Source organism: Schistocerca serialis, chromosome 4 (genome assembly GCF_023864345.2).
Source record: "Schistocerca serialis cubense isolate TAMUIC-IGC-003099 chromosome 4, iqSchSeri2.2, whole genome shotgun sequence".
Lineage (NCBI taxonomy): Eukaryota > Metazoa > Arthropoda > Insecta > Orthoptera > Acrididae > Schistocerca > Schistocerca serialis.
The window spans coordinates 837,811,186-837,830,749 of NC_064641.1; the positions used below are offsets into that span (position 1 = coordinate 837,811,186).

Consider the following 19,564-nt stretch of genomic DNA (forward strand, 5'->3'; position numbering starts at 1 on the left):
ACTAATGTGTTCAAAAACTTAAGACTATCTGCTTCTTGTACTTGATTGTTAGACTATTTTGATAACATCTGGAGTTCTGTGTGAAGTACTGAATTGTATGTATTGAGTCTTTCTAAAATGTAATCAACTTTGAACTGTATGTTGATGTTATCAAATATTGTAACAGCTGTCTTTTGAGTTAGAAGACTGGTGCTACTTCTAATGTCTTTGCTTGTATCATCTGCAGCAAGGAAAAGTGTGCTAGCACAGATTTTTCCCAAAGATTTTGTCTTTCCTGGTAGTCAATTTGCCGTACACATATGGGAATGCTGTGTGTATATGGGAAAAAGTGAAGCTGCACCAGGGTTCATATTACGCATGAAACTACTGGTAAATAGGGTGCTGTCAGTGGCATACAGGCACATCACTGCCAGGCATGAGGAGCCTCTTCAAATCTGACCATGAGGACTGAATTTGCTGCAGAAATAGTTAAGGTTCCCATTTGAAATTTGGTTAGTAACTGAAATATTTTTAAAAAAACTAAATGGGAATAATAATGATACTGATTTTATTGCCTATGCTGGAAGAAATGTTGCTATGATATGATGGCAATTGTGATACTTGATTTATGTTACTGTCAGGTTAGTTTGTGTCGTTAAAAGTTTTCACCCTGTGTTCACAGATAACTTGCTTGTCAGTTACCTTCATTGAGTTTACATTACTTTTATTAACTGTTTTATGTTCTCAGAGATGGTGTTCCGTACTGTGAGAAAGATTATCAAAAGCAGTTTGGTGTTAAATGTGCATATTGCAGCAGATACATATCAGGGAAAGTGCTGCAGGTAATTATTTTTTTACAGTATACTACTTGTATTATTTCTTACCAGCGTCTGTTGGAAAATTGGGGAAATGGAATAACATGAATGAACCTTGAACGAAGGCTTGTATTTGGATAATTACATTGAATACATTTTTTGTAATGTTAAATCACAGTGTCAAAACAGCATAATAGTTTTTCCCTCTTGATTGTCAGATATTTATACAAATGAATTGCTTCCATTTTCTAGGCTGGTGATAACCATCACTTCCATCCAACATGTGCTCGCTGCACAAAATGTGGTGATCCATTTGGAGATGGAGAAGAAATGTATTTGCAAGGTACTGTTTTGGATCATTGTAATTGTTTTGTTCAACGTTTTTAAGAAGTGTAAGAGGAGTAAAAATTGTGATGATATAAAACTAATTCAAATAGATTGATAGGGGATGCTTTCAGAATGACGGTTAAAACAGTAACAGCATGTTACAAAACCCAGTTCTAAACTGTGTATCATGTTTCTTTTCTCATTCATTTGTGAGGAAAAAAGTAGTAGTAATTCATTACACATTTAGCAAATAAGGTGAAATAAGTGTGAAATACAAAAGATGTTCAACTTATGAGGTAATGTAAAAATGAAATGTAACAAGGTATCTCACATGAATAAGCAATGTATACCATTCTCTCTGATAAAACATCTTGTTCATCGTTATTTGAATAATTTGTGCAGTGGCCATTCCCTCTCAGTATTTCTGCTCTGTGTGTTTTCCTCTGTATGTATAGTTGTTGTGAAGATATGTACACAATCAACTGGATCATTTGACTACAGAGGGCCAACCAATAACGGTCTGGTCCTTGATCCTTCATATTATTGTCATAAACGTACTCAGTTGTCCGATCCTGATATTAATTACTAATTTGAAGTAGTTATCTAAGAAAACTTGATTAATGATTCAGTTAAATAATTTAGGTTTAATAGCAAATTGAGCATTACGAGGTTTGTCCAGAAAATACGTATGAAAGTTGAATAGTAACTTTATTTTACAATTATTCAGGTATTACAATATGGTCTCCTTCAAAGTACTTGCCCTGAGACGCGATACACTTCTGTCAATGCCGTTTCCACTGTTGATAACATTGCTGAAAGTCTTCAGTTGTGATGTTGTTCAGTTGCCGTGTCGTTTCCATCTTGATGGCTTCCACATCTCCCAAGTGCCGCCCCCGAAGCACCATTTTGCATTTCGGGAACATGAAGAAGTCACACGGGGCTAAATCGGGAGAATAAGGTGGGTGGTCTGTCATGGTGATTGAGCTTCAGGCCAAAAACTCACGCACAACGAGCAACGTGTGAGCAGGCACATTGTCGTGATGAAGGATCCACCTGCCCCCTTTTGCCAACTCCGGTCAAACTCGGGCCACACGAGCTCTGAGACATGTCAGAACTTCAACGTAAAAATTTCCGTTCACTCTCTGGCCGGGAGGAACAAATTCCTTGTGAACAATGCCCCTAGAATCAAAGAAAACAATCGACATTTTCTCCACATTGGACCTTGATTTTCGTGACTCTTTTGTTCTCGGTTCTCCTGCTAGTTTCCACTTCTTGCTTTGAGATTTGAGCTCCACATCGAATTCGTAAAACCAGGACTCGTCTCCAGTGATGACTCGGTTGAGAAACTCCCCACATTCCTCTGCTCCCGACCAATCCTCACAGCACTCAACCCTCTTTGCTTTCTGTTCTGGCGTCAAGAACTTCGGTACGATTTTCGCACACAATTTCTTCATTTCAAGTTTTTGTGTCAGGATTTCGTGAACGATTGTTTTGGGGATCGACAGCTCATCAGCAATCATTCTGATTGTCAAACAGTCTTTAAGAACACAAGCCTGAATTCATTCAACATTTGCATCGGAACTTGATGTTGACGGGCATCCTGGGCGAGGGTAATCGTTCACTTCTTCTCGGCCATCCCGGAACCTTTTTAACCACTTGTTCATGGTTGGTTTCTTCAGAGAATTGTCTCCGTAAACCTGTTTCAAACACTCAAAAATCTCACGGCATTCTTGCCTAGCTTTGCAAGAAACTTGATGTTGATGTGCCGTTCCTGAATCAGAGAGAGCTCCATGCCAACAGCAGATGAAAAAGGGTAACTGTCAACAAGCTGCTGCACACTCCCACCTTCACGCAGAGTGCTCTGACTCGAACTGAGGGTTGATGGGATTGATTACAGTAGTAGTCTCACCAGGCGGTGTCTGCAACTTGTAACGTAAAGACATTATTCAACTTTTGTACATATTTTCCGGACAAACCTCGTACTAGGAGATTTACTGGGAAACAAAAAAGTTGAGAAATTTGTACTAATTTTTCTTCAGGAGAAGATCTAGGAATCTTATACTAAAATCAGAATTTACTGTTATGCTTAAGTTCTCCACTTGAGCTCATTATTGGATATTCTTCATTGTCATAGTCAATATGTTATGGATGACTTACTATCTCCACAGAGCTGCAGAGAGATCTAAAGAGATCACTGTGCTTTAAGCAAAAACTTCAGTAAATCTTCGTTAGATGAAAAGAAAAAGAAATATGGTGGTGGGGAAAGTGACTGTTACTTATTAATTGTAAAACTGTCAGTCAACATTTCCAAAGTTGAAGCAGTTGTCTGTACATGAAGACATAGATCTGACATTGGCAATATACAGAATAATCAGAATGAGATTTTCACTCTGCATCAGAGTGTACGCTGATATGAAACTTCCTGGCATATTAAAATTGTGTTCCGGACTGAGACTCGAACTCGGGACCTTTACCTTTCTTGGGAAAGTCTACCATCTGAGCTACCCAGGCACGACTCAAGATGAGGCACTGGCAGAATTGAAGCTGTGAAGGCAGTTGTGAGTCTTGCTTGGGTAGCTCAGATGGTAGAGCACTTGCCCGCGAAAGGCGAAGGTCCCAAGTTCGAGTCTCGGTCCAGCACACAGTTTTAATCTGCAAAGAAATTTCATACAGAATAATGTTTGCAAATGAAACATGTATTTAGACCTTTAGAGAACTTTCAAGTGACACATCAGAGCATGGCAGTGTGAACCCAGAAGGCATTGGATGAATTAGTAAAAACGTTCTTTGGTTCTTCAAGAAGTATAAAATATACACATCAGACTAGTTTCACAAGATCTTAACAGTGTAAACCTTTCAAGTTGGCAAAATATTGCCACTAGTGGCTTACTAATTTAGCTCCTGCTACCTCAACAACACATTTCCCAGGAGAAATAAATCGAGAAGCATTTGAGATGACATGAACATTGACCAAAAACTTGATGGAAAACTGCAACATAAACATGAAACTTTTGAGATATGCAAAAATAACAGACAGAAAAATAAATTTCCTGCCTAGCAAATAAGTAAACAGAGACGATGGTCAGTCTAAAAGTGTAAAGAACTGTTGTGACTGTTATGGATCAAACAAGTGATGGTGGGTGTAGACCTTGTGAAGTTAAAAAAAAAGGAAGAAGCTGCTAGCATGGATAATATTCAACTAGAAGTCCTCAAAGGAGTGCCATAATCATCTGATGTACTTCTGTATGATATTGCAATGACTGTGTTTGTCTGAAGCACAATGCACTGCAATATTTATCTGCCAACAGTGCACAAGCAACTTTTAATTAAATGTCCCCCTGTGCAGGAATATACATAATGTCTGGTACAGCACAAATTTTCAGTGTTATTGTTCCATTATAAAGTTGATGATTGTTCAAATTCGCAACTGTGAATACATTTCATGCATGACATACGTCTAACAATTTCTTGTTATGTAGATTCACAACTACCAACCAAATGGAAAAAATGTATTTGTATCATGCTGCAAAACAAATACCTTATGCTCATCTATGGGAACTGATAACTGGAGAACCATAATGTTGTTATTGTCCCCTGCAAGATTGTTATAAGGATATTTGTACACTGAACACTGCTGAAGATGTAGCGAGGAAGATGATCTCAAAGGCATCTTCTTTAGTACAGGCGAGATAACCACACTTGGTAATTTATTGGAACAGCTGGTTCAATTCCAGTCATGGAACCAGCTGGTATCTGTGGATTTTGAGAATGCTTTTGACAGTGTCAAGAGGGACAACTACCGGCAAAGATGCGGCAAAGATGGAAGTTGAAGGAATCGTGGCAAAGATCATAATTTTAATGAAAGTGGTACATGAGGGCCATCTGCAGGTCCGACAATGGATACAGAGGAAGTTACCAGTAACACTGCAATAAATCTAGAAGTGGAACTGGATTGTTGTATCTTCCAGATGCTTTTAAAAATTGCGTAATGTCGTAAACAAGATAACAACAGAAGTATAAGAGATAGATTTTTCAAGGAAACCTTTGAGACCTTGACTTTGCAGGTGACATTTCTGTTTTATCCAACATATTCCAAGAAATAGCTTTAAGTTGTTATCAGAGAAACACTGGTATTTGCTAATGCCAGAAAGACCAAAGAAATGCAAAGAAAAAAATACATACAGGGGATGAAATTATACTATTCGTAACTCCATGTTTTTCTCTGACTAGTCATTCTGTTACCTTGGTAATGCAGTCACAGGGGGTGGAAGTACCACTATTTGTTGGGAATGCAGGAGCAGCACAGTGTAGATTATCTTCAATCAAAAAGATTCCCAACAATTAGTGATAAAAGGATATTTATTAAATATGAAGAAATACTCAGCTTAAAAAAGATGCATCTTCTTGTGAAATGTGCAGCACAATTAGACGTTTGAAATCATTCCAAATGAGAAGTCCTTTAAAATATTAAAGGCCTGTCACTGCTTGTAAGTGATGCCTGCATCGAGTTCAGATCTGGCCTATGATGCCTACAGAGATTAAGTCTCTGAGACGATGGACAAACACTGCAGTTTGTAGACTCGGTGGTAACTGGAGACTGTTCACGACCCGGTGCACTGAAGAGAACAGTTTGCTGTAGCTCAGTGCTCCGATATTTAACGAGGTGTCAACCAGGTGCTATTCACACATGTGATGACCATGAGTTGGCTGCGTATTGCCAACCCATACAGCTACTTTGCAACAAGTGTTTCAAGTGCAACTTTTCAATTGTGGTGCGGTACTCTCTTTAGTCGTGAGTACAGTCACCACAGTGTGGACTTCACAAATAGACCCAACAGACCTACAAGCACTGTAGAAGTAGAGAACACTTATTAGAACAAAGTTAATTATCTTCCAGGTTCAGGGCTATTGTAAATTTTTGTATGCCCATGAAACATGGAGAGCAACCAAACAGTTACAGGGGAAAAGCAGAAATTATGCACTTCTATAAACAAATATTTTGAGACTCTCATCAGTATGAGGTGGCTGTACCTCATATCAATTAAAAGTCCATTCAGAGTACACTGACTGGCATCATAATTGAATATTGAAGAGAGCATGGACACTACAGACTATGTATAGGATAACAGTGATTAAGAAGGAGGTAAACAGTGGTAGGACATTGATGGATTTTGCTGCTGTTTTGCTGTGGAGTAAAATGATGAATTTAAGACTTAACATTTTTGAATTTTTTGAGTAAGCGGCTTATTTATTTAGTTTTATTTTATGTAGTGAAATTGCTAGTACTCTTTTTGCTAATTATTTTGTATTCAGATAATCATAATGACTATTATCTCTCTGTTGTTATGTTTTAAATTTAATACGGAATCCATCTTCTAGGTACTGCAATATGGCATCCTCGCTGCGGACCAGGGCCAACTGAAAATGGGGGTGCAGTCTTAAATGGTGCATTAGAAAATGGCCATTGCACTGACGGAGAATCGGGGAAAGAAGGAGGACGTGAATTTGATCACATGAGCAGCTCAGCTGTCAGTGAGATGCAGGCAAGAAATTGGCATTGTTTGGTTTGAAAGAGAATCCTACATGTTTTATTTGGAGTAGAAGAACAGAAGTAGTTGATGTAGTAAATGCATGATTTGTCAGATTCCTTCCTTTTCTGTGTTTTTGTTTGTTTGCGATAAAACAAATTGCCTTAAGGCTTATGTTACATTCACTTGTGATAATTTTTTAAGAAAAATCATTCTAACAATTATACACAAGCAGTAGTAGTTCAATTTGTAGTAACTGTCCAAACATTTCCTTTAAGCATGTGATATTTTTGATTTACTTAATTGTCTGTGATAATTATATAAATAACTTGCACTGTTTTTTATCCTACATAAGATTTTTAGTTTTCCATTGTTTTTGCATGTTTGTTTTGTTAGCATGATTTCATGTGTAGAATTTGTTGGCATGCCTGTCATTTAAAAGCATTTAGCTTTGCAAAAAAGAAATTTATTTCTTAACCTTTGGTGTGATTATTTGGTTTTGCAGTTTTCGCTGCGTTCCCGCACGCCTAGCCTTAATGGCTCATTATATAGCCCTTATAATAGCTTATCAAGGAAGGTTAGTATAGGTGTAAACTTTTATGTGTTACTTTACTAGTAAGTACTGAAATTAAGTAGTCACTTTCTACAGTGTGTGTCTGAATGGAAATTAGAGTATGAAATCTGTAATGCTCATTCAGAGAGAGAGAGAGAGAGAGAGAGAGAGAGAGAGAGGGAGGGAGGGTGCACTTGTGCCTTTTTTGTTTAAAATGTGCAGTTGGTTAAAATGTGTTTTAAATCACATTGGTTGTGTAATAAGTATTTTTGTAATATGAGCATTAGCTGTACACCATTACAGTTCATATCTACCTGCACAAGGCTAAGAAATACTCGATACTGTGTGTCTCACTCTGTGTCTTTTTTTTGAATTCCTGTGTGTCTTTCATGTATGTGGATGCACGTTTGTATCTCTCACACCTCCCTCCAGCATTCTTATTACTGTATCAAAGGCTTCATTTTCTTAAGATATGAAATACTGTGTAATTAGGATGCCGATATGTGCCAGGAGACAGGGTGGGGTGATATTTATTAGCAGTTGCTTGTTATGGAATGAACCTGTCGTGACAAACGTTATATGTACACATCAATTTATCTAATTTTTCTGTTAATTTTTGCTCATATAGTCAGAGAAGGGGAAAACTGGAGGGGGGGGGGGCTGCAAATAAAATGATATGCTGAATTGTTTCAATACTACATACAGAGAATACCACAGATCTCACCTTGTTTAACGTACTGACATATTGTATATACCTGAAGTTTTAGTTCATGTTGAGGCATTCTTTGTTCAGTTCCTTATGATGATCCTGTGATAGTACATTGTAATGGCAGTGTCAAACAACAGGCTATATTTTTCAGTCCAAACATCCACAATTAATGGTACAGTTTTCAGAAGTAGTAATGTGTCACGGTGGGTTCCAGTACAATAACTGTACTGTGATTTTTACGTGCTAAATCCATTGTGTGCTGCAGGTGACCATTGTTTGTTCCTTGTGTTTTTGATCATCCCTGTAATTTGTTTGAACAGTTCTAGTTATTTGTTAGAAAACAATAAATGCACAAAAAGATCAGCTGTGAGGAGCTAGGTAATGGGGAAAGTAGCACTTTATTTCCTGATGGATAATGTTAGTAATAAAAGTTTTAAAAGAATATGAAAGTGATGTGTAGCTCAATGTGTAGACTGCATGATTCTATCACACACATTTCTTCCAGAGAAGTACGAACTGTAATTAATGCAGACTTCACCATCATAAGTGTATAAGATTTGGCTCTCTTCTTGAATCCAGGTATCATCAAGAATATACTTTGAAATGAGGATTTCACATTTATTATTGGGCTTAGCTGTAGGAAAATCTATGTTACTTACTTTTAATTTTTCATCTGACGTCTCTGTTTTTAATTAAATCAACATTGGCTTGTTAAATTCTATTTCTTCCTCTCTTCTTTTCAATTTCTCTACTCTGATACTAATACTCATTTTCTAGTTAAATTTTATTTAGACTGTAACATTGTACTTGTGATCTGACATCACCATATGCCTCATAATTATAACCAATCTAAGTTGCTTCTAGTTGGTATAGTTATTGGAAAACTAATGTGTGTCAGTACTATAGCTTGTGACAGATTTTGTGTGCATTTTGACGTTTCCCGTTAGTCTTTGGGGGGAAGGGGGGGGGGGGGAAGCTGCCATTATATGCATGACTTAAGAATAAACTTTTAAACAAAAATATATATTAATTTCCTTATCGCTACTAAGTTTTCCTTATGTATACAATTTTTGTTTATTTCAGTATTCAGGGGGTTACCACCGGACAGGAAGTCCAGGTCTTATTCTGAGAGAATACAAAAGTAACCAGTATGATGACATAAGCAGGATTTATACCTACAGCTACTTGACAGAGGAACCCTCTCTGGGATACCTTAGACGACCCATTGATCCGTATGACAAACCGCCAACTTCACCGCATTTTCATCGTCCATCTTGTAAGTTGAAGTATCATTGTTTAATCTTTTTGAATATTACAGTGATTTGTTTCATGGGCTGAAGTATGTAGATGAACTTTTTAACAAAATGCCATTGCTGTCGAACTATTTGAGTGTTGTACTTCTCGTATGATGTAAAATGCGTGCTATTGTTAGTTTTGTTGGTTATCATCACTGTTACACATGTTATCCTGGATATGTGATAGAACTCAGAGTGGATAGTCACAAATGTGCATCTCAGAAAATGTAACCTGCATATGCTGGAGAACATATGTACCAGTTTTAAGTATTACAAACCTTGTTGGGCACTGTGGACATCACTTCCTGCAGGTTATTGCTATTACCATTTTTGTTGTAGCAGAGTGAATGCCAACATGTCATTTGCATTGAAAAAAATGGCTATCAGTAAAATGTTTATGGAATTCACTGCTTGCTTTTAATTGCCACTGTATTTTCGTAAGTTGTGCAGCGAAGACCTCTAAGCTAGTCTATTCTGTGCAAGCCTTTTCATCTCTACAACCTACATACATTTGAACCCACTTGCTGTAGTTAAACCATAGTCTCCTTTTCCCCCACACTACTCTCCATCACCAAATTGACGATTCTTTGATAACGCTGGTTGTGTCTGACTGACCGTTCCCTTCTTTTAGTTAAAATGAGCCATAAATTTCTTTTCTTGCCAATTCAATTCTGTGCCACTTCATTAGTTCATTGCTCTACTCTGGGGGAAGAGACAGAAAGATCATTGTGCACATGACACTGGTGAAGTTGATTTTGATGTTGGCACTACATTCCATCCGGACCTGAAATAAGATACATGCAAGCACCAAGTTGACGGACTATCTCACCTTGCGCCCACCTTTGCTGCTGCTAAATATCATGTAAAACTCGAGCAGGTGGAGTGGTGGCCATGAAGCAGTTCCCCCGGCAATGGTTCATCTCATGGGTGCAAAAGATAGGAGGCGAGAAACAGTTGCAATGCTTGATCCTTGATGTGTGTGGAGTGAAGTTTGGCCATCTGCTGCTTGAAGATTCTGACAAAACGTTCTGCTTGGCCATTTGACTGTGGATGGAACGGTGCACTAGTTAGATATTGTATGCCATTGCATTCACAGTATGCCATTGCATTCACAGAATGTCTCAGATTCATTTGACGTGAACTGAGGGCCGTTGTCTGACACTATGGCTCCAGGTAAACCTTTGAGGCAAAAAACAAAGGACAACACCTGAATTGTGCTTTGTGATGTCGTCAAGTTCATTGGCACAGCAAAAGGAAACTTGCTGTATGAGTCAACTACAATAAACCAATGAGAAATCCAGAAAGGTCCCGGAAAGTCTGTGTGCACCTGTTGCCATGGCGATTGCAATTTCGGCCAAGCAGAGAATTTTTGTAGCAGAGCGTACTGATTTTCCGCACATGCGTAACTCTGTGACGTCATCTGTCCTATTTGGGTGTCCGTACCCTGCCAAGTACAGTGTCGACGCTCTTAACTGTTTCGTACGAACAATCCCCCAGTGTCCTTGGTGAAGTGAGTGCAACACTACTTTTTGCAGAGCATCTAGGATCAACACATGTGACTGTCCACTGTCATTTTGAACAAGAATCACACCTTCCTGTAGCATAGTGAGGCTATGCCGATGTGCAAAGTACCGAAGTACTGCAGAGTTCTTTGTACTATGCAAGGAACGAGCCAGGATGTGGGAATGTATGTTAGCAAAATGTTCAGTTTTGAGTCAGCTTCCGTGGCCTGTGCAATTGTCCTATAGTTCACGGGAAATGATTGAAGCAATTCAGAATCCTGAGCATTGATGTGACAACAAGATGCAACAGAAGTGTCAAAGTCTGTATCAGGGCCAATTGGAAGACGTGGAAGTGCGTCCGCGTTCTCGTGTTGAGCCATTGGACAATATACAATCTCGTACTGGTATTAGAGATGACAACAAAGCCCATCTTTGCAATTTTTGGGCGGTTCATACAGGAAGCAGTTTCGTTGGATGAAACAAGGACTGCAAAGGCTTGTGATCTGTTACTGGGAAGAACTTTCTGCCATACAAATAGTGTTGGAATTTGGTGACACCATACGCAATAGCCAAAGCCTCTTTCTCAATTTGTGAATAGTTACACTGAGCTTTGGACGACACTTTTGATGTGAAAGATATATTCCTGTCTTTATCACCAATTCTGTGCGAAAGCACTGCACTGATTCTGTAAGTGGAAGCATCAACTTGCAGTACAACTGGTTTGACAGGATCAAAGTGAACTAAGCATTGATCACTGAGCATTGCATCTTTAAGTTTTTGAAAAGCTACTTGACACTCATCTGTCGAACAGAAATTTTCACGTTTCCCACAAAGAAGCAAATGAACAAAAAGTTTGTTGGACTGACGTATCACTGAGAAACTGCATGCTTGCTACTAGATTTGCTAACACCTGCCGCAGACTTTGAATATACTGCGTTAACGACATGGACCTTGTGACTAGATTTTTGTGAGTGGGCTTTATTCTTAGGTTTGTTCTGCTGCAAAGATACGGACTGTACATGTCCTTTCTTGCCACAAGCGCGACACTGATCTTGTTGGGAGGGGCAGTCTCGGCGTTTGTGCCATGAATAATACTGAGGGCAAGACTTAATTCTGTTCGTCTGTGTAGCTGCCTGTTTAGCGAGCTCCTTATGTGGCATGGAGTGTTGTTCACTCGGTGTGGAGCGCAAACTGCCGCCGCCGAATGGGCCCGTCACAAACAAGGGACTCAACTCGACCAATGGCTGGTTGCTCGGATTTATCAGCCAACAGGGCACCTAAATCATACTGATCTAGTAGTTGCACTACCTGCTGAAATGGTGGATTGGATTGTTGACATAAGGTATATTGTACGCGATCGTATCATGCAACGTAACACCTGAATATAAAGCACCACAAGCACATCTGAATTTGAACTTCCTCATCATACCCTTCAAATCTGTGACCTACTCGCAATAAGTTTGTTCTGATCATTTTTTACAATTAAAGAATTGATGCCTAGCTGCTACCACATTCACTTGTTGGTCATAATAGTTAGTTAGCGAATCCACAACCTTTACACACGAAAGTTCACTTGGAGTGGCGTTAGGGAATAACTTCTGAGTTAATCGGAACACTGCAATTCCTACCATTGAAGGAAGGTAATGGCTTTTCACAGTACCTGGTACATTGTGAACAATGACGTGGGCTACAGATTGTTGCAACCACTCGAGCCATTCCTCTTTGTTTTCTTGAAACTGGCGAAAAGACTGTTTAGACATAGGCGTTTCTGTAGGTGGTGCTTGTTCTGTCGGATTGCAGTGTTAGCCAGTAGCTGCTGCACCGTGTTGAGCAGTGTAGACAATTGCTGAGTCTGGAACTGGAACATCTGCATTAGCTGTGTTGCATCTAACACTGGCAGCTGTGCCACCTGAGCAGGGGATGCAATGAAATGAAATGAAATGAAATGAAATGTCGTTCGTGTCGTGTAGCTAGGGCCTCCCGTCGGGTAGACAGGTCACCTGGTGCAGTTGATGCCACTTCGGTGACTTGCATGTTGATGGTAATGAGATGATAATGCTGATGATGAGGACAACACAATACCCAGTCCCTGAGCAGAGAAATTCTCCGACCCAGCTGGGAATTGAACCCAGACCCGTCAGCATGACAGTCTGTCACACTGACCACTAAGCTATTGGGGAGGGGTTAGAAAGGGTGGTCATTTTGGAAGAGAGAAATGCAAGAAACAGACAAGGAAAGCAAGAAATTTCTGCAACGCCCACCTGAAAACACTGATTAGGAAAAGAGGCTGTTAAAGCAAGTAAATGCCCCTGCAAAGTAAAGACAAGAGAAAGTTAAGGCACCAGCAAAACACAAAAGAAAATTCCATGGCTGCAAGTTGACGAGTTTTTCTTATAACTCATCGCCAATGTTGGATACTGCCCACTCATTTAATATAGGGTGCCTAGGAAGCTGTTTTCTCCAATAGCTAGACAACATTCAAGCAAATCTTATTAATGGAGTTTGTTACAATAACTGAATTGACAATACTTAACTTTGTCTTTTTCATAATGAAGTGTCGCAAGAAATTGGCGACATGCAAATTATCAGTGTCCTTCGATGTATACAATATCCATGCAAGCAATTGGTATGGATCACAAGTCTTAGCTAAACAGTTAGGATGATCGCTCGTCTTCTAGTGTGGCTCTCCTAGTACCCATCATCTAAAGCGGTTGAGACTAGCTGGAATGACGCTTACGTTCTCTTCATATAGGTGCTGCTCGTGTCACGGTGTCATCTTAGTTAGCATTCTATTGGCTGACGTCGTCTCACAGCCTTCTCTGCTGTATCATTCAGGCCAGCGTGCCAGCGCTCGATGTTACTCGGAACACTTTGTTGTCCAAATAACAAAACTCAGCAGTTATTTTTAGTGTCATATTTCCTATTACAATTTCTTTAGCATCATCTTATTTAATTGAACTACATTCCATTACCCGTATTGTACTCTAGTCGATTTTCACCTTGTGAACTCTTTTTCAAGATACTGCCCCTTCTGTTCAACTGCTCTTTGATTATTAGATTAGATTCATTTTTTGTTCCATAGACCCAAAAAATGAAATGATTCTCGCGGGTGTGAAACATGTCGGAAAGTATAAAATAAAACATTCGAATATAATACTTACTACCTTGATCATTTGTCAGGAGATAGTTGAAATAGGTTAATACAATGCAGTAAACTGGAACAGCTAATATTTACAGAATTAATATGCTGTCAGAATGAAACACTGTTATGCACTATTAATAAATTTCTCATGCACAAAATACCTAATATTGACTGTTGTGACCAAGTGTTGTCAAAACTGAAATCTAACCGATATTTTTACTTAAGCTGGCTTAAAAGTCTCTGTTAAGATATTTATCTATGGAGTAGAAGGAGTTGCCTATCAAAAAGTCTTTCAAACTCTGTTCAAACCGTGCTTTGTCTGAAACCAAGTTTTTGATGGTTGCTGGTCATTTATCGAAAATGTGTGTTCTTGAATATTGGGTCCCAAAATCTGACATAATTCTCGCAGCAAATACAGACTTGTTTAGGCGCTTAAGCAATTCTGTTGTATGCCCTTCCCGACTGAATTTATTATTGAGTTGTAATCCCAGAAATTTAACACTGTCAATCTCTTCGATCTGCATGTCTTCAGATGTTATACTCATACTGGAAGGAAATCTCGTACAGGTTCTGAGCTGCCTATTGTGCGTCTTCTCAAAGCTTAATGACAGTGAATTAGATTTAAACCACTTATTAATGTATGTGAAAATTTGATTAGCAGCAATTTCTAAATCTGTACTTGACTTGCTACTTACTGCAATGCTTGTATCATCTGCAAACGAAACAAACTTAGCATCTGGCAATGTCGCAGATGAGAGGTCATTAATGTATACAAGTAAAAGCAATAGACCCAAAGCAATGGTGAGGAACACCACATGTAATTAATTCCCAGTCAGATGAAGACTGCCTGCTTACTGCACAGGTATTTCACAATGACAGCACTTTAGGGAAAATGATTTTCGAAAGTGGAGGCAACCATATTAATGAATGCTTTGTATTTTCCATTTGAGTCAGACGTATTGTAAACATCTATCCAGTTCATATCTTTGAGCAATTTACTGAATTTCTCAACTTTTGACTTATTTATTACCTTCCTGTACTAAGATTTAATAGATTTTTTATCCTGACAAGTTTCAACATTTAACACAAGATGCTGCATGTCATGATCAGATAGCCCATTTACTATAGGTTTTGTGATATGACTTTTTTTCCTGCATTTGTCTAGTACTTTGCTATTTCTGATAGAATTAAAATGTCATTGGCAGCTCTGAAAGTTTGTTTCATTTTCATTTCCCTAAACATCAGTTTTCTTTCCAAATGTCTCGTAGATTACCTGTCCTGGTTGCTAAGTGTATAGATTTAATATCATTTGGGATATGCTACAATCCTGTGTCGCTCCCTTCTCAACTACTGCTTCCTCTTCAAGTCCCTCCTGATTTTTGTAACAGTTATAAGTAACCTTTTGCCCCCCCCCCCTCCCCCACCATATTTTGTCCCTGTCATCTTTATAATTTGCAAGAGTCTTTTCCAGTCACTATTGTCAAAATCTGTGGTCTAAATGTACAAATGCTAGAAACATTGCTATGTCCTAAGTCGTGGGGTCAGTGATATTGTGTGAGTTCCTATATTTCTCTAGACTCCAAGGTTGGCGTCTACAATTTTTTTCTTTGAGGTGATCTTGTAAAATACAGCAACACAACAGTGCTGGAAGCTGGACTTGTTGATGTTTTCAGTCGGCCAGACATTTCCTTATGCACATTCTGAACAGTACCATCAGCTTCCCGAATGCAACAAATTGTTGTACATGGTGGTGTCTGACTTCCGTACACATTGTACCATTGCCGTTTTACCTTCATCGTGTTTTCGTACTTCCAGTACCACTTTAATATAGCCTTGCGTTGCTCAAATGACAATCTTACTTCATTTATTGCTGAGAAAACAGTGGACTATGTACCCTGCAGAATTGCAATGATATGTCATTTTGTTTCAAAGATATTAACTATTAGAGAGTGTCTACATATTTATGGACTCCTCTGTATTAATCTGTTTTGTTTATTTGACAGAAAATAAGTGAACTAATGCTACAATGCCTGTTGATTGACTCCATTTAGTTCTCAACATCAAAGGCTGTTTCAGCATGGGGGCTTAAATAGGCAGTGGCCTGTAGCACTGAAAGTGTGACAAATTCCATTCAAAATGTTTTCAGTTACTCTGAAAACTTTGTTGCTGAGGGCACTTCTGATTTTCAGTCATTATGTATTGCATTGTATTGTTAGCCACCCCAAATGGAAGACTTACTGCTCCATAATGCATGCATTTTGTAAGAATGGATCCACGTCTCCTTCTAAATTGCTGGCTCTGTTTTAAACAAGCTTGATACATATATCACTGTCTGGACATGACACGCAAATACTCAGACTGTATTCTTTCAGTACTTGAGAATGAGAGTACTTCGTGACTTAAGACAAAAATTACACACAGCTTCAAAGATATACAGAACTTTTCCCAGCTGACCTCCACTGAAATGATGAAAGAAAAAATGTTTTATCACATGCTACATTTTCGTTATTCATGCAATAGAACTACCACATTAGGCATGGCATTTTAATTTATTGCTTCTTTGGTACTAACTCTGTTCACAACACATATATCACTGAATGTACCTATGAATTACATTATTGTATGACACATAGTTCAGTAGATATGAAGTCATAAACGTTGAGCTCTGTGGAAACAGAACAATGGGGCAAAATTTGCTAGAGATACGGGTGAAATATGTGTGTAAATACTTGTGAAGTATGTGAAATGTACGTATGTGAGCGAAGCCACAGGTGGAAAGCTCATCCTAAACCAATGATGGATTTCAACCAAACTTGGGTGCATGCCACTTACTAGTTGGAAAGAAATACATTGGTGGTTAAGAACTGGCAACCTCCTAATGGTGTGGTGGTGATAAAATGTTGATGTACAGAGAGACGGGGGAGTAGGAGATGACAGAGAAAGAGGGGAGGAGGAGATAGACTAATTGAACAGGAGAATACTCGTCATATACCGGAGATGCTGAGTCGCAGATAGGCACAAATAAAGAATTTCACAAATAAAGCTTTTGGTGAGTAAGGCCTTTGTCAGCAATAGATCTCTCTCTCTCACACACACACACACACACACACACACACACACACACACACACTCGCAGCTCACACACAATTGTAGTGTCAGGCAGCTGAAACCACACTGCGAGCAACAACACCAGTGCATGATGGGAGTGACAACACTCGCAGCTCACACACGATTGTAGTGTCAGGCAGCTGAAACCACACTGCGAGCAACAACACCAGTGCATGATGGGAGTGACAACACTCGCAGCTCACACACGATTGTAGTGTCAGGCAGCTGAAACCACACTGCGAGCAACACCACCAGTGCATGATGGGAGTGACAACAGGGTGGGGAAAAGGGGAAGGCTGAGGCAGGGAGGGGTAGTATGGGAGGGGTGGCGGACAGTGAAGTGCTGCAAGTTAGCGGAGGGCTGGGGAGAGATGGCTAAGGGGGGGGGGGGGTATAATGGAAAAAGAGATAAGTAGTAAAAAGGATGGATGTGATGGTGGAATGACAGCTGTGTAGTGCTGGAATGGTAACATGGGAGGGGCCAGATAGGTGAGAACGGTGACTAACAAAGGTTGAGGCCAGGAGGGTTATGGGAATAGGAGGTATTGGAGGGAAAGTTCCCACCTGGGTAATTCAGAAAAGCTGGTGTTGGTGGGAAGAATCCATTTGGCACAAGCTGTGAAGCAGTCATTGAAATGACAGATGTCATATTTGGCAGTGTGCTCAGCAACAGGACGATTCACTTGTTTCTTGGCCACAGTTTGTCAGTGGCCATTCATGCGGACAGACAGCTTGTTGGTTGTCACGACACATAGAATGCAACACAGTGGTTGCAGCTTAGCTTGTAGATTAGATGACTGGTTTCACAGGTAGCCCTGCCTTTGATGGGATAGGTGGTGTTTGTGACTGGACTGGAGTAGATGTTGGTGGGGAGGATGTATGGGACAGATTTTGCATCTAGGTATATTACAGGGTTATGAGACATGTGGTACGGGGTTGGAAGCGGGGGCTGTGTGAGGATGGATGAGTATTATGTAGGTTTGGTGGACGGTGGAATACCATTGTGGGAGGGATGGGAAGTATAGTAGGCAGGACATTTTTCATTTTAGGGCATGACGAGAGGTAGTTGAAACCCTGGTGGAGAATGTAATTAAGTTGCTCCAGTCGTGGGTGGTAATGAGTTAAGAGGGGACTGCTCCTCTGTGGCCGGATGGTGAGACTTGGGGAGGTGGTGTGGGAGACGGTAAGATGAGGTACAAAAGCAAATCTCCCATGCCTTATCTTTCCAGTCTCACCTCTCTCACACACCATATAGTAAAAAAAGAGAGATAGCATTTTGGCCAGAACTGTCAGACCAAGTAAGCAGTTGTGAATCTCGGCCTAGGTAACAGATAATGTTGAAGAAGAGGTGCATCGATTGTTAGCACCAATCTCCAACACTACTCAAATGCACTATGAAGAATGGACTTGGTCAACTTCGACTTTGTTACAACACTCAAACAATAACCCAGATTCGATCAATTCAGGTACAACAAACTTCCCCATCAAGTATAGTGCCCCACAAAATAACAGATATTTGGAGAATGGAGAACAACACACCAGTAATGTTTCCAGTGTGGTGTCACTGGGTGCGTTGTATGCTACTGCAAAGAAAGGTGACAAGTGTTTGACGACTATTACTTCACAAGACATCAACCACCACAGCAGTCAACTGCAGACAATTATAGTTAAGCTCTAGGGCAAAGACCATCAGTATACCCTGGACAGGACTGTTCTCCAACAAACCGTTGCTATTCCCATCGCTGTTCAGTGATAACAGCCACTCACTTAGCCATGAAACTCAGGAAAATGAAGTGAGATGACCATCCATGGAGATGAAGCCGCCACGAGATGAAAATCCTTCGTGAATGACAATCACAAAACTGTCAGGAAATGCCATTGAAGTCATAATCAGCAGCAAATCTGTCTGGGCATTAATCAGCCCTGGGGCTTCCGTTTTTCTAATGTCAAATGCTTATCGTCGCCAACTAAAGGAGACTGTGTTCTGTGATATAAAAACAATTGTGCTGTAAGTCGCAAATGGGAAACAAGTCCATCCAGTAGGAACATGATTGCAAGAATAACTATCAGTGACAGAACCCAACCCTTCAGATTCGTCTTTTTAACAGAGTGTAATCATAATGTTGTTCTTAAGATGGGCCTTCTTGTAGGCATCACAAGAAGTTGTAGACTGTGGAAGATCAGAGCCCCATATTGACTAAGCTATTAACGAAGATTGTCGTGGGTGGTTATATGCCGTTGAAGACATTGTTAGCTCACTGTCATCAATAAGACAAGTTCCAGTCATCAATTTTGATGCTCAGTTAAACTGGTGGTTTTGTTCATTACAAAAGGCTGCTCAGGCTAACAGAAGAAATCTACATACCAGTGACAATCATAAGTATTGTAGTTGGTCAATGAGAACTTCGGATCACGAAGTGTTATGAGCAGCCACAACTCATCCTTAAAGTTATGTGCATAGGACAGCAAAGTACTGTCGATGAAGCATCATGCCCTGCTACCACTGCAGACAATGTGGGAGAGGACACTACTATAGAACTGTCAATAGGATCTGGTCTGACTGAGAAACAATGTTGGCAGGTGTCAGCCATGTGCACCAATTTTGG

General features: G+C 39.7%; 1 protein-coding gene across 6 annotated transcripts in view; it reads left to right on the plus strand.

Annotated features, from left to right (window-relative positions):
- LOC126473462 (actin-binding LIM protein 2) overlaps positions 1-19,564 on the plus strand; it is a 361,677-nt gene that overhangs the window by 247,385 nt on the left and 94,728 nt on the right. For 5 of the 6 annotated variants that reach the window (XM_050100530.1, XM_050100532.1, XM_050100531.1 and 2 more), the window contains 5 exons: positions 728-821; positions 1,047-1,137; positions 6,501-6,664; positions 7,155-7,226; positions 8,995-9,187. In XM_050100530.1, coding sequence (XP_049956487.1) covers positions 728-821; positions 1,047-1,137; positions 6,501-6,664; positions 7,155-7,226; positions 8,995-9,187 — 614 coding nt within the window. The remainder of the gene's footprint in view (positions 1-727; positions 822-1,046; positions 1,138-6,500; positions 6,665-7,154; positions 7,227-8,994; positions 9,188-19,564) is intronic. The other variant, XM_050100529.1, reaches the window with a different exon arrangement.